The sequence below is a fragment of the Caloenas nicobarica genome, chromosome 5 (genome assembly GCF_036013445.1).
Source record: "Caloenas nicobarica isolate bCalNic1 chromosome 5, bCalNic1.hap1, whole genome shotgun sequence".
Taxonomy (NCBI): domain Eukaryota; kingdom Metazoa; phylum Chordata; class Aves; order Columbiformes; family Columbidae; genus Caloenas; species Caloenas nicobarica.
The window spans coordinates 26937861-26953328 of NC_088249.1; the positions used below are offsets into that span (position 1 = coordinate 26937861).

The window sequence follows — 15468 nt, forward strand, 5'->3', positions numbered from 1 at the left end:
GCTTGTGGAAGTGAGAGTGAGTGGGATGAGAAAAATCCCTAACCTATAGCACTTGTGTTTCTGAAAGCTCATTTTGGGATGCCCATTCAATGGAAAGACAGAGCTTTTCACTCTGCAAGGCACTCAAGTATGAAGATACATATATATCAATGAGAAGTGAGAATGTCAAAAGCCTCAAATTCTTTTATTTAAGCCACTTACTTTAACTATTGAGACTTAGGGCCATCACACATAGATGGATTTAAACAGTACAGTGCAATGCTTTACAGGAATATCATGTAAATTACTTCAGCTGCTGAAAGCAGCGTAGCAACATAAACTTTAGACAGGCCCAGGATAAATCCTCCTAATAAGGAGCCAGGTAAATCAACAGCATTAAGACTGACTGGTTCTGCTCTATAACTACCTGCTTGCAGCCCTTACTACTACTTCATTTTATTTACTCAGTGTGTGGCAGCTTAGGGCTGTGGTGGAAGAACATTTGTATAAATCAATCAATCAATCAGTCAGGTATTATAGGTAGTACTGAAGGAAAACCTGTCTTCCACTGTGCTTTCCTCAAACTTGCACTGAATGTAGAAGCTCAATGCCAATGAACCACAGCTCTAATAAGCACCTACACCCCTTACTTCTACCTTTTTTATTTTTTTCTTCAGGGTATAGTGGGAGCACTACCTAGTTCACCCAAATATCACGCCATTAGGAAATAAACAAGGAGAGAAGGCATCAGCAAGGTTGATATTCCCACCCGGATATACCACCTGTCAGGAACAACTCCACAGACCCAATGGAGCTGAACTGGCGTTCAACTTCTGCCAGAGCGTTTATGGCACACAATGCACGCAGCTTGTGCACGGTGCCACGCCAGCATGACTCCTTAAGAGCTCAAGACCCAAAAAGATCCAAAATACTAGAGGCAGAAGAAATAGTACTGCCAACTTACTGCTTCCTTTTTGGCAGTCATAGAAATGAGCAGGTAAATGGCTGAATGCTGGACGATGATAAGGACAGACACAAGCATCACTTAATTCCTGATTTACATAAGAGGTAAGATGGTATCGTCAATATGACAGAAGCACAGGTCCAATTTTAACAGCCACTACAGTAAACATTGTGTAAGGATGGGACAGTGCGGCAGCTGGAAATGGTAGAAATTATTTGGAAAAATCAGACAGAAGTATCAGTTAATAATTCATAAAATTGGTTGGAAAATAGAGCTTGGAATGTTTATATAATTTTGACAACCTCTTTAGCTTCTGACTCACCCGCCTCATTATAACTTTAACACGTATTTCCAGCTAGAACTGTGAGAAGAACTATTTGGATCATTAAAGAACTGAATGGTGAATAATAAATCCGGAAGAAACAGCATCACAAGCTAGTATCTCTGCGTGGAAGGAAAAAACAGCAGATACTTACAAAGATTAGTATGAAACATGTAAATTATTTGAAATAGAGAATTTCTCAAAAAGAGGAAGCTTTGCTACCAATGAGACATGGCAGTAGGTACAATGCCAGAGATTAAGCATTCAAAGGGATTTAAAAATTAATTTTTGGAAAGAATAGTTATAGCACAGAGAATATGATTATTTGATGGAGATGCACATAAAAAGGAGAACTCTAACACAAATGATGCTTTATAAGGTTATTTCTTTATCTAATGTTTTTCAATGACGTATTTTTAAGATCTTGAGGTAGGCATCTTTCTAGGAAGATAGGGAGTGAAGATTTCTATTGTATAAAAGCACAATGGCTACTAATAAGTAAATACGTATATACAGTCTTAAGTTTTCACTTCATTCTCTATTATTTAGAAAAATTAAATCCAGAAGATCTAAAAAAATGTTAAATCATGTAGGCAACAGGGGACATCAGGTTAAGAAGCAAATAAGGAAAAATGTTGAGAGTTTCTGGAAGTACCAAGGAAAGTTTTCTTGCTTCACACATGGAGACAGGGACGACTGTATCCACCAGACCGAGCCCTGCAGCAGTGACCACTGACCTGCTGCACCAGCATGACGTGCACATGAGGTGACTCAGCACATACAAGGCTCATTTGCAGGAGATCCTGCAACTCAAGACCTTCTCTGCAGTTTATTTCAGCTTGGGTCACATTGCTATGTCTTTTCTAGAATAAATCCCCGAAATCCCCATATTTCACAGAGTTCTTTCTATATGACAGAGGAAGAACCCATGCAGACTAGCATTGCCTGTGCTAGAAATCAGCCTGTGGGTTGGTTTTTTTTTTCCCGAAAATTTGAAGAACAGCAGCAGCAAAGGTAGCCATAGCTTTCATATTATGTTCTTGGCACTGGTATTCTCACTACATCACTGCTGTTCCTCACGTGACAACAAGAAACAAAATAATGTACAAGTCCCAGCATGTATGATAATAGCTTAATTATATTTCGCATGCATAGATCAGGTCCGATTAGAACCATTAATAGACATGCTTGCAAGGCTTCTAGGTATTTCATATTTTGTACTATTCCAGACCATGTTTAGATTGCATTGGTGGTGGAAATTCAGACAGACGATGCCCAGTCTCTGTTCCTTGCTCCTGCTCTCTCTGTTGCTGTGTTGTAATTTAACTACAGCAGAGCCACACCAGCCATCAGCCATAGAGACTGCAACGCATTGCTGCAATGGCACACGCAAACTCCCAAACCTTTCTGAGGTGCAATTAATTATATATATATTTTTTAAATCGTATATCCGTCCCATCTCTTACACTTAAATAAGGGGAAAATAAAGCTCATTAGGAATTTTTATTCTATGACAAATAAGAATACATTTTAAAAATACTTAAAAATCCACAGGAAACTTTGATTTGTTACATTAACTACAGGTAACCTGCAAGACCAGGATACTTCCAACTGAATTGCTCACAGTCAAGCAGGAGATCAACCATTACACAATAAAATGCTGGTCTCCTGAGTCCAACTGCAGGGGTCTGCTCCTTAGCCCAACAGTAGCCCTGAGTGTCATCACACACACCCAGGTAGAACAAAGACCCATTCAAGAAAGGAATGTAGTTAAAAATGAAAAAGAAACAAAAATCTGTGTGATACCTATCTTGCATAATTGTATGTAATTTTTTTATTCCAGACAATTTACAAAAAGAATATATGCTAGTTATTTGAGAAGGTCTGTAAAACAGCAAGTTAGCTGGGAAGTGCTAATGGGGACTATTCACCATTTCTCAGCACAAGCAGCAGAGGCCATCATACAAAATTAACAGACAACAGGTTTAACAAAAGCACATGCATTATCAGATCCTGTAGAACTGCGAGGCTCATTGCCACAGGATGGCTTGAAAACCAAAGGCAAAAATAAGCTGGGAAGGTAATTAAATAAATTTATCAAAGAAAACTCCATCAATGGCAAATAAACATGCTAGTCAGGATGCAACTTCTTCACCCAGAAGTTCCTAAATCAGTAACGCAATCTGGGAGATGGTAACAACTAGAATCATCATAGAATCATTTTGGTTGGAAGAGACCCTAGGATCATCCACTCCACTTCTGACCACTGTCTTGATTAGACAGGTTAGACACTGTGGTTTGAAACAACACAATGCTCTTATCTTTTTAACAGCAAAGAGGATAGAAATTTTCTTATCATTTCTAGAAACTCACTCCACTTATGCCATAGTTCTGGTAGCAGCCTACAGAGAAGTGACAGGTATTTGGATGAGACCTACTCTTTATATTAGCACAGGTAAACATATTGGTTTAATCTAATTTGATGTAATTTAGATTCAGACCACAGGTCACGGCATAAGTCTGAATTTTATTTTTACTTTTTTTTTTTTTTTTTTTTTTCCCTGCCTCCTTCCCCCTCCCCTGTTTGGAGGAACTGCAGAAACATACCCATAAATAAAATAAGTAAAAGACAGAACAGGGACAGCCCCTTGCCTGTCACCTCTGCACCTGATGTACAAAATCAGTACTGGAAAAAGGTGAAGTTTTCTTAATAAGTGTTTGACGCAAGAGGTCACCTGAAATGGGCAACAATATTTTCGATAAGAAGAGTTCTTAGAATTTTTCAGAAGTTCAGTTTGAAAATCTTGTCAACTGGTTTGAAGCAAGCATACTGCCAAAGTGATCTTGTTCCCTGCATGGAATTTTAATTCTGGTGAAACTGGTCTCCTAGATTCAAACAGGAGTTCCCATTTCCATATTCTAGACAATATTAAACAATCAGTTTACAAAGAGACTTAAGACTAAAAGCTGTGGACAATTGTTCCTGACTTTCTACAAGTCTAAGATTAAAAAAATACAATTACTTTTACTTTGGTTTTAAACTTTGCTGCAGGTTATAATAATTTTATAACCTCAATTTAAATATATTTAATTACCTATATATAAATGTCTCTTCCACTCTTGCTCTACAAGTAGAATACAACTAGAGAAAAAACAACAAATGCAGTTTAATGGATATTGGATCATTAATCAGCATGTCAATATACTGAAATCCCTGGGAGTAACCTTCTGCTCAAAAATTTAGGTTTTCATAACTTCATAAGTAAATCCAAATGCAGTTTAGGCTTTTGTTTCATTGTACTTTCTCTCCTTCAGATAACACAGCTTCCAAATATGTTTTCTTTCCTAGTTTTACTAAAAAATAGCATATTGGATGTAAAAGCCAAGTGTGAACCAAAAATTGATTGCTTTTCAAAATATAGAAATAAATCCAGATGTACATAAATGAATGCAATCGTTGTTCTGAGGATTTTATCTACATTACCTTTAGGGTGACACTAAAAAACAGTATTTCTCAGGCTCAAATCAAATATTTATTCTTCTACAGAACTGGTCTATGTTAACCCAACATTCACATTTTCTGGCCTGCTTCCCGTATCTTAATAGCACTATAGTCTCTCGCTATTATGGAGACTTTCCATTCAGTTCCCTAAAGACCACATTTCCGATTTGGAGGCCCAGCCCAGCACAGCTCTTATTGCCACACTGATAACAATTCCATGATTAGGTGAATCAGTTGGGCTGCCCAAAGAAAACTCATCTTGTGGTTTCTAAGGGAGAAGTGAAAACAGCAAGATTGAGACTCATAGAGTTCACAAGACACCTTCCTTGGACTTCATCACTCAGAGTTTAGCAGGGCTTCTCTGTAACATACAACAAACAACCTGTTGCTACAGTTACCATGTTCACTGGGACATGAATCATCAAGGCATGTTCATTCTGCTTTGCTGAATTTCAGGCTTGTATTCCTAGTGATCAGAAGAATTCTTGTTACGAAAGATATGATGCAATTCCCCTCATTAAAAAATAGGAGTGCTTGGGTGCTCCTGTACTTACCTTTTGATTTGCTGCTATCACCAAATACAAAGGCAGAAATTATAAATACCAGACAGAAACCGATAAAGGTTGTTAATTAATCACATGGGGTTTATTCAGTTTTATAGCCAGCAATGAGGTTGCAAATAGTAAGGGGAGGCAACACCAGGAATTATCTGACTTTTGGATGAAACAACAGGGAAAAGTTGTCCAAATGCCTGATAGCCAGATTTTCTAACATGCTCAGTTTCTGCTGCTCTATTCTTCTCACCACAAAATGCAAAATCAGACTGGAAACCTCTGAAAGGAAAAATAGTTGCTTAGAGTCAATTGTTGAGGCATTTCATCAGGGAAACCTGCCAGGTCTCCCCCTCATTTCACAATGTTGGGAAGCTAAAAAAAATTTAAGAAAGTTTCCCTGGATCCACAGGTGGCCAGTCTGACTTTTTATTTCCTTTCTTAAGAAGTCCTATCTACCTCCTACTCTCCCCTCCCAGCAAAGGACTTCGGAGCACACCCCTGTGGGAAGGGCCCAACTTGGTGGCTCAGGGTATGTAGTCAACACCTGGGTTTCCTCAGTGGGAGCACATGTGCCAACCACTTGCAGAAGGACTTCTAGAACCTCTGACACACTCACGTCCAATACACCTTCACTTACTGTGTATTGCCCTTTCATTTCTTTTTTAGCCACAAATGGAAACTGTCAGGTTTCAGAACAAGTGCGAGGAAAGAAGGAATTCCTGCAGGCCAGGCCTTTCCCCCAGGTTTCACAGGCAAACAAGTCATCTCCTTCACCTCTCCCGAGAAGCTGAGCAGCCTTGCTCCTCTGGATCTGATGACTCAAATTTTTGAGCATGATCTATTCCATTTTAGGATGGCCCCAATATAGGAGGCGAGTGGGAAGATTTCAGCATATCAATATCAATCTCTTACATGAGGCTTTGGAGAACCTGACTGAGTCTACCTGCTGAGATATTCAAGGAACCCCAGAAATTAACTGATGAGAGCTGAATGCAATGCTGAATGTTCCAGTCACACATCTCTAATACCAAAAATAGGTGAAGTTTCAAGGGTATTGCTTAGTGCTTGAGCTCCTTTCTCTTCTAAGATCATGTTACACAGAGGCTGAATGTGATTTTCAGTGAAAACACAAAAAATCTTCATCTTTACGATTTGTGCAATACTTAAAGGAAATGAAAAGTATAGGTCTAAAGAATGAAACACGTTGCAAAGACAGAAATCTCTCCAATCTTGAGCAATAGGGCAAATGTTTCATTATAGTGGAAATGCAAACTTGGACTACCATTAGAAGATTGCGGGGGGGAAAGGGATGGAAAATGCTGGGAGCAAATGAACAAACACATTTCTGACTGCTTTGTTGAGTGGTAAGACAAGAGTTGGTGGGAGGAAGAATTGATGAACTGTCACAGTATGACAAATAAGACCTCTGTTGGATGTATTGATTCTGAACAGAGAATGACTCATGGATCTACTTAATTCTTGCTTCATTTACAGACAGCAAAGTACTTGAACAAATCACAGATGCTGCCAAATGAGTCAAAGAAGAAAAAAATTCTCTTCTATGCATGACTTTTTTTGGGGGGGTCAAATTTATTAGTAACTGTTTGTTTTGCAGGACAGCTCTTACAGTAGAGCTTATATTTTGTATCAAGTATCACTGTCTCACTAATTGTGTAGTTGATCTCTTACATGCATGTTGCATAGTGAAGACAGACTTGAAGACTGGGAAAAAATACCACATGAAAATCTGAGCTTATTAGTACATTTATTTGTCAACTATTAATGTATGCACAGGTGTTGATTTCTTTGTGTGTTTCATGGCCTTGAGGTAATTTTTAGTAAGCAGGACTCGGAAGAAGAAGTTTTACTTACTGTTTTCCCCAAACACTATAAGCTCCAATACTTTTTTCCCACTTTTTTCATCATAGGGGATTTATAGGCACAAGAGAAGAGATTTCAAAGAACAACATGATGCTTCAAAGTTGATTTGGGTTACTAATGCAAGAGAATTATGGGTTGTAGGTGACCTGCTTTTTCGTTTTATTTTTTTCTTCTTTTTTAACTCCAACCTCATTTTAAGAGATATTATTTTTGTCTTGAAAGCCTTGAAAATGTGAATAAAGTGCATACCAAAATGATGGTTCTGAGCTGAATTTACAAAGTGTAATTCATTAAGGTACTTCAGTTTTGTGGCTACAGTTGGACTTTTTTCAAAAATTTAACAAGACTGTTCACCATTTTCCTGAAGACAAGTATCCTGCATCCTGGTGTTCTCCTTTACCCTGATGAAACCTTTTTCTCCCAGCGTTCCCTCCAAGGCTGCAACCTCTTCCTACGCACTCTTTACCATACTGTTAAAGAAGGCAGAGAGTCCAAGAATAACTACTACAGAACGCTAGAGTTACTAAAACTGGAATATTAGTTTTAAACTTTGAGTCCCCTTGATAAATATTATTTTAACAATATTTAACAAATGGAAAACCAAAATGCAATAATCTGTTCACACATGATTACTATGCTACTTGTGACCGCATAATTCATTTAGTCAAAGAACTCTTTTCCAATTCAGAGAGCAGACTCCACCCAACAAGGCTGCTGCTTTTCCCCTGGAACAGACAAGAATTGGCTGCAAGGGATGTCCTGTCCCCTCTGCCTGTCACAGAGCACCCCGGCTACAGCGGTCCCAGCCTGGGCTTTGTGCAGCCTGAGAGGTGCAGGAGGTGCAGGAGGGCAGGGCTGGTGGCTTCGCTGGCAGGAGCAGACTGCGACTGCAGGCAGGTGTGACCAGGGTGACATGCCAGCTGCTGCCACCAGACCAGGATGGGATGGGAGGGGAACGGCAAGGATCTGGCTTTGTCAGCTGTTGTACAGGCCCACCGCAGTTTACAGGGGAATTATCTGAACGTATGTAGTCCATTTACAGAAATGCTGATTAAGTTGGGGAGTAACTACTTTGAACTATCTGCCAAGAGCAAAAACTGTTCCTTTGTGCATTGTCAGCCTCAAGGAGCTCAATCTGGAACTATTTTACCAATCTTTTAGATGTCCAAGTTTAATATAGAGATTAGAGAGGGTAAAGTTAGGGCAGAGCTGATCTCAACTACCAAACTGTTTGAAGAAGGATTTGTGAGTTAGCTTTGATCCAACACACACTTGAAATATATCTTCGGTTACATCTAACACCAGCTGGGCACAGCTAAAAAGGGAACTGGCTGCATACCTCATTTACCATATACCAATCTCAATGTAAATTAAAAATAGCAAAGTACTCTTTAAATTGTGCATGCTGATCGTGCTCCCTCACCCCTCTCTTGCCCCCACCCCGGCCCTTCACAGTCCAGGCAGAGCTGGAGCTCAGCTCATTGTAGTTACTTCAGTCCCCTCCCACAAGCAAAGCCAGATGCTCCAGAGCCTCAATATCCTGCTTGCACTTGGATTCCCCCTCTCTTCCAAGGAACATTTCTACAAAAAATGGTGATAAACAGGAAAAAGTACATTTAAGAATTATGTAACAGTTTGTGTTTAACAAGAGAACTGGGCAATTAGCGTGTGGAAATTCCCTCTCTTGATCTTTAGAAGGTGAAAAGTGGGGGCACTATGGGGAGTTACGGCAGCAGAGGACAGGGAGTACCAAACATCATTGTGCTGGCTAAGGATTTATGTAATTAGATACATCTGGAGGATTACCTCAATGTCATGATACAGCCTGAATCAACTTCGCTTACTTAAACTACAACGATATCTCAGTTTATAAACTACCATGTTTGCAGTACAGTGACTGACTCATCAAGGCAAATATGTATCACGTACAGTCTTAAACAGCAGAAGAATGAAAAAAAAAAGAAAAAGACTCAATGATTTTAGATTTTATGGGGCTTGTTTCTATTGTCTGGATTACATAGCAAAAATAATTTCCACTCAGTATCTTTTAATTAGAAGTCAACTTTAATGTCTAATTTTAAACGCTGCAGTAAGGAAGCAAAGGGTTGAAAAGAGGTGCTGGCTAATGTCCAGTGTTGCAGTTTTGCAGTCATTGTGTGTGCAGTGCCTTCAAATCAGGTAATCTTACCATTCTCTAGCCCTCAAAAATCTTTGTTCCCACCCTTGTGCTACCTCTTCTTTTTGTCAGTAATTGACGAAGCCACGTGATGATTTGTACCAGGAAACAGAGCTGGTATAAAACCAACCTGGGAAAAAAGGGGATTGTAATTACAAACCAACAGAGTCATATACTAGAGAAATTGCCATGGAATATTCCTGTAAATCTGCCAAGTCAATAATATTCATGATGATCTGCTAAGTGCATGCTGGCTGTGAGGACAGAAGTTGCCTGGGGCTACTGGAAGTTACATATCTAGTTTTCCAGAATGTCAGAACACTTTGAGGATTAAATGAGTAAAAATCATTCTTTCAACTTCTGCTTTTTTTTCTTCTCCTCTCATCCCTCAAGGTACTCGTGCCTTGTCCACACAACCCAGCCCCTTCCCAAGATGCCCAAGGAATGCCTAAATGGAATTATAAAATGTTAGGGTGTTTGAAAAAGAAGGGAATATTTTATCAATGTTTTCTTATTTCAATCATATGAATAAGAGTTTGCTAAAATTGGTCTTTAGCACAGCTTTAGAGACTTAGAATAATTTAGCTTTTTGACAAGTAAAACATGGGTCAGGCTGCTTTTAACACAGGTCCTTGGAAATACTGCCTCTCTGTTATGACCTCTCAAGTCAAACAGAAGACGTCACTAACGAGTCACAGCGTGTCTCCCTTCAACATGAGCCAGCCCCCTGTCCTAGCCAGACAGCGTCACCTCAGCGGCCTTCACTCTTGGCTTTTTTCCGTCCTTCATGCTCTGCCTCCACCTTCTCTTGCATTTATTTCTCCTCTCCATCCTCTCAATTCCACACTATGTTTCCCTATGTACGTTGAAGGGTTTAACAAAGCAGGCTGTGAATGCCCCAGACCTGCCACTCCACTTTTTCCATTCAGCTGCCTCTGGCGTGAGGACAACAGCCTCCAAAAGGGGACGTTTGGTGGCAGCGCCAGCCCTCAAAGGACAGCTGAGAGCGTTCAGAGAGGGCAGCTTCACGGATGGGCAACTGCTCGGCAGCAACAGCAGTAACCAGGAAAGCAACACATGCAGAGATTCCTGTGGTCTTCTTCCTCCATCTGGAAGAAAAGTCTGGAGACAGAAGAAAAGATTGCTCTGCTTTGTGGGTTTGGTTTTTTTTGTTTGGTTGGTTTCCCCTTTCTGCTTTTAGCAGTCTTGAAAAAAAGAAAAACAAGAATACATGCTTCTTGTCAGAATTATCCAAAATAAGAGCAAAGACACAGGTCCCTTCCTGACATGTTACAGCACAGGAGTTCAGAGTCATGAAGAAATAAACCAGAATTTGCTAGCATCTAGCACAAGCTCGCATTTAAACAATGTTTCCAGTTGGAAAAAAACTGTAAACTCAATAGTTAATACTGTAATCTTGTATAAAGACATCTATAATAAAAAATAATTTAAAAGTATCGCAATGAATAGAGAGGCTCAATACAGGAAAAAGTCTTTAGTAGTTCATATGTCTGGAAGAGTATTTCTTTTGGGCAGGGAAGGAGCTATTTTGTTGCTTAGAGTGCAAATACACACTTCCCATGCCAAAAAAAGGGACTACTCAGCCAGTGAATATCTACAAGTATAAGGCAGGAGTAACAAGCATGTCCATCCTACCTCATGTAATGACTCCACACTCTCAAGAACAGGATCCAGGTAACAGGAGCAGCAAAAGACTGACTGGCGGAAGCTCCAATGATTAACACTTTTTGTGCATGACAAAATGCAATAACAATTAACAACAACATAGTTCAGAGAACAAATTTTAGCTAAGAGAATCTTCTTCTGGACGTAAGATTGGGTGAGCCCAGGTTATTGCTCTGTTGTGCAGGAAGGAAAGGCAGATCTTCCTAAAAATCCTTCTAATCTGTAAATACCTGGGAGAGAGATCTGACCTGTGTATATATGGAACAACCTAAATGGAAAGTTGATGCTTCCATACAGCCCTTCTGAAGCTCCCTGGCATCATGGACCCCAAAATCCTCTGAATACAGCAGAAGCTAAGGAGGAACTCAAGGGCAACCTATGCTGCTCAGCATGCTAATACCTCCTAGTAAGATTTCTGATCAGAAACCAGCAGTACTTATCCATCAAATCCAGGCTGGCTCTGTGCTCCATTGCCTCCAGCTTGCACAGACCATTCAGGATCCCAATCAAGGTTGCCGCACTGGGACAGACATGCACTGAGGAAGGACATTCGCTTCTCTTCCCCCTCTTTGGCAGCATAAATCTGTTTTCTAGATCTTAAAATATTGTGCCACTACGTGCTGCCTGGGATTCTTCTCAGACGATCAACGCTTCCTCCCTGATCCCATCCAAACAACTTGTAAACTTCCTTTTCTGTTTTCACAGTGAGGAAAGTACCCTCTTCGTGAGCCCATATCTCATGAAACTTCACTGCTGCTCTCAAACATCTTTCAGCAAGTTTATCTAATCTCCCTGGGTCAGTTGCTTTTATCTACATATATGAAAGCATATCCTGCTTCTTAAGAATAGTTTTAAAGTAGTTCTTAGAACAAAAACGTATTTCTTGTAATTACTAGAAGTAAATTACTTCATTTGTTATCAAGCTCATTTACAACTTAGTTTTAATTTCAAGACTCTGAAAATGTAAATTCTGGCTTTGGAATACATGTGAGCAGCTACTTTGTTATTCCTAATTTAAAGTAAATGATTGATTGACAAAAAAACCACCTTAAGCCATTTCTTAGTGAAATTCTAAAAGGATTCTCTAAAACAGGTATTGGTAAAAAAGCAGGATTATTCTTCTACAAATCACCAAGCGGGAAGAACTGTAGCCAGTCTGAGCTGCCCTTGTAAGAACAGGAATCAAATGCTTAAGGCAATAGGAAGTGAAATAAAATGAAATAAAGTTTAAACTTGTACAAGATGTGGTTTGAACTAAGTAAGGGGTTATTTTAAGAACTCTTACCAGCATAACTATATTAGACTAAATTTTCTATATGGCAGATTTACTCTGCTCCCCAAAAGCCCTATTACTATGAAAACATACACACTCACACAGTTTATGTCCTACTAATGTTGTTATTGACACCTTAGCTGTAACTATGAGCATTGCATACATGAGGACAATCAGGTATGATTTTTTATGGCTAATACAGCCAAATGTGTGAGAAGAACCATCTTCCCACTGGTCATTTTTAATTTGCAAAGTCTAAATAACTCTTTGAACTTCATTGTAACGTGCTACCAAAATGTTCGGTCAGTTTCTCAGGAGGATAAGTAATAATGAGGCACTCATTGGTTTACAATCAGCGTACACAAAACCCTTAATGAATATTTAACCAGCACTTACATTTTCACACTGCATCTTTCTGGGTTTTATGTGGGAAACATTGAGTCCATCAATAACAATATCAAACGGAAGTCGATTTTCCACAAATGTTTGAAAGGCTTCAAATTCCTGAAATAAATAAACAAACACAGGGGAATAATATGTGGAGTTTAACAGAAATAAGTTTCATTTACTTTTTATTAAAAAAAGAAACAAAGCCTAAATCTCTCACTTTTCCTTCAGAGGCTACACTTCACGTCTTTACTTCCATATTCACTGAGGCAGCTACACGAAAAAAAAGGGAAAAGAAAAGAAAGAGAGGAGAGGAGAGGAGAAGAGAGGAGAGGAGAGGAGAAGAAAAGAATCTTTAAAAGCCATAGTGTTACAGTGGATACTTCCAATATAATTTTAAATTACAACTGAAAAGCAAAACTTTACAGTCATCCAGATTTTCAAAATCATAATCTGAACTGTACACTTTTATAAAGGTATATGCTATAGTCATTGTTATGCAACAGCTGCAAAACAAAACAACTTTAAAAACCAACAGACTGTGACACTATCACTAATTCTTAACATTTCCAAGTGTAAAATAAGCATCATACTTTGCTTCTCTGTAAGAATTCTGAAATCTCTGAATGCTAGTCAATATTTAAATAAACCTTTGTTTAGTAACAAGGGACTTGATTTGTGAGAAATACACAGGTTTAAGGGTAGCAAAACAATGAACTTTGTTACTAGGTCAGAAACATAATGCAGTGATTACACAAACCAACAGCATCCATCCAGTTTTTCCAATGGAAGGAGAGCCACAATTGCTTTAGGCTTCAAATTGCATAGGAGAACAGAACACAAAGCTTTAATAAAAACCTTTAGGAATTTCTCCCTTCATTTTTGAAGGAAAGATTTAGTGTTCTAAGTAGACACTTGCATAAGATTTCTACTTCCTGCTTCTGACTCTTTTTAATGGGCACAAGAACCCTAAGGCATCCTGGTGGGCAGTGACCTGGTTTCTTAAATGATCTTTCTAGTAAAAAATAAGACTTATTTATCAGTAGCAAAGGTTTCACAGTCCAAAGCTATAAATGAACCTCCATAGGAACTAAAAACAATTTCGAATTTCATGACTTAGGCTCAAAATTCACGAAGCACTTTTCTAATCTCCCATGTAGCTAAATGGCAACATATAAGTCTAAATAAAAAACATCCCCTCAGCACTCAAACGAAAACCTATACAGCATAGACAATTCTTCCTTGTAGAAAGCAATGAAAGAAAAAATGTGTTTGTTCTGCTGTCAGGCAGTAAGAAATGATCACCAACTTCAAATTTAGTCAGAATGCTTATGACAAATTAAGGGGTTACTCGTATTAAGAGTACAAATCAACCGAGATAAAGATGCCTCACGCAAATGTTAAAATTTCAGGCATAATTTCCAAGTGAATAGAGATGTACTGGCCAAACACACACTGACGAGAACACAGACAACACAGGGCTCAGCCCAGCACCACCAGAATCACTTGCCTTTTATGTTATTTTTCATTTCTCCATGGCTTAAATAAATATTGTTATTGAGAAAGTACAAAAAGCTGGACAAGAAAATTACCATCTCAAACAAAAAAGAAATTGTTGGCACTTGTGCAGTGTTTCCCTGTGCCTCCCAGCCCCACTCTCAATGTATTTTATATAGATGAATAAATATTCACATTGCTATCTGACAGGGACACTGAGACACAGCAAGGGAGTCACTAGCAAAGGCAGTGGCAGGGAGAGGGAAGAGAAACAAATACAAAACCAAACAAGAAGGATTTCTGACTTCTGGGCTTATGCCATCCAGTGGACTTCCCCATGGTGCAAAATCAGATGAGTCATCACTGTAATACTGGATGGCTGTCTGAAATGTGGGAAAGATAAAAAGAAGGAAAACACACAGAGACCAAATGAAGGTGAAATAGGAGAGTTTTGAGACAAAGATGAGTGGAAATGGAAAACACAAAAAAGCGGAAGCAGATGAAAATGTATGGTAAACAATCCAATAGAGCTTTATTTTCCTAATGCCAACAATTGCCAACATTATTTGAAGTAACACTGTTACAGTCAAGTAAACATTTTTATAAAGAATACTGTACATGTAATCTTGTCTTCAAGGGGACAGTTCAATAAAAACCAAACACTTTGTGGAGCAATAGTTCTAGGGCAGTTCCTGAAGGGATGGATTTTCGCAGAGTGGAGTGCTTTGTCAAGGGAACAGCACAGCATGAGGTGTGGGAGCAGCAGAAGAGTTTGGCAGGTCAGTGCTCCCCCTGTCTGCTCTTTGCTTGGATCCTTCTCCTCTCCCAGCAGGGCAGGTGGAGCAGGAGCTGCCTGGAGGGTCCTGCTGAGAGGCACCAAGACAGGCTCAGTGCCTCTCAGGAGCCAGCTCCTGGCTTTCTGGGGTTGACTTTTGGAGCTGGGGAGAAGCTGCAGCCTTTTCAGTGTCATTCCCTTGGCCACCCGACCCTTCCCAGCCACCTCCTGGCCAGGTCTCCTACTCCGTTCTCAGCAGATGCCCAACAGCATGTCCCCGTCAGGCTCCCTGATCTGCTCAATTGTTTTGCCTCACTTCCAGTAGACTGTGCAATACAGCAGGGAGAGATGGTTTGCTGCCACAGGAGACTTATCCACACAGGGAGATGAGGAGTTAATAGCAGAATAAGTGCAGAAGACAAATGACCAAGTTTAATTTATGTTGTCAAATACAGAAGACTCCATCAAAAAG

General features: G+C 39.4%; 1 protein-coding gene across 3 annotated transcripts in view; it reads right to left on the reverse strand.

The window, feature by feature from the left end:
- Positions 1–15468, reverse strand: part of PRORP (protein only RNase P catalytic subunit) — a 51273-nt gene that overhangs the window by 14331 nt on the left and 21474 nt on the right. For all 3 annotated transcript variants that reach the window (XM_065636797.1, XM_065636798.1, XM_065636799.1), the window contains exon 5: positions 12734–12841. In XM_065636797.1, coding sequence (XP_065492869.1) covers positions 12734–12841 — 108 coding nt within the window. The remainder of the gene's footprint in view (positions 1–12733; positions 12842–15468) is intronic.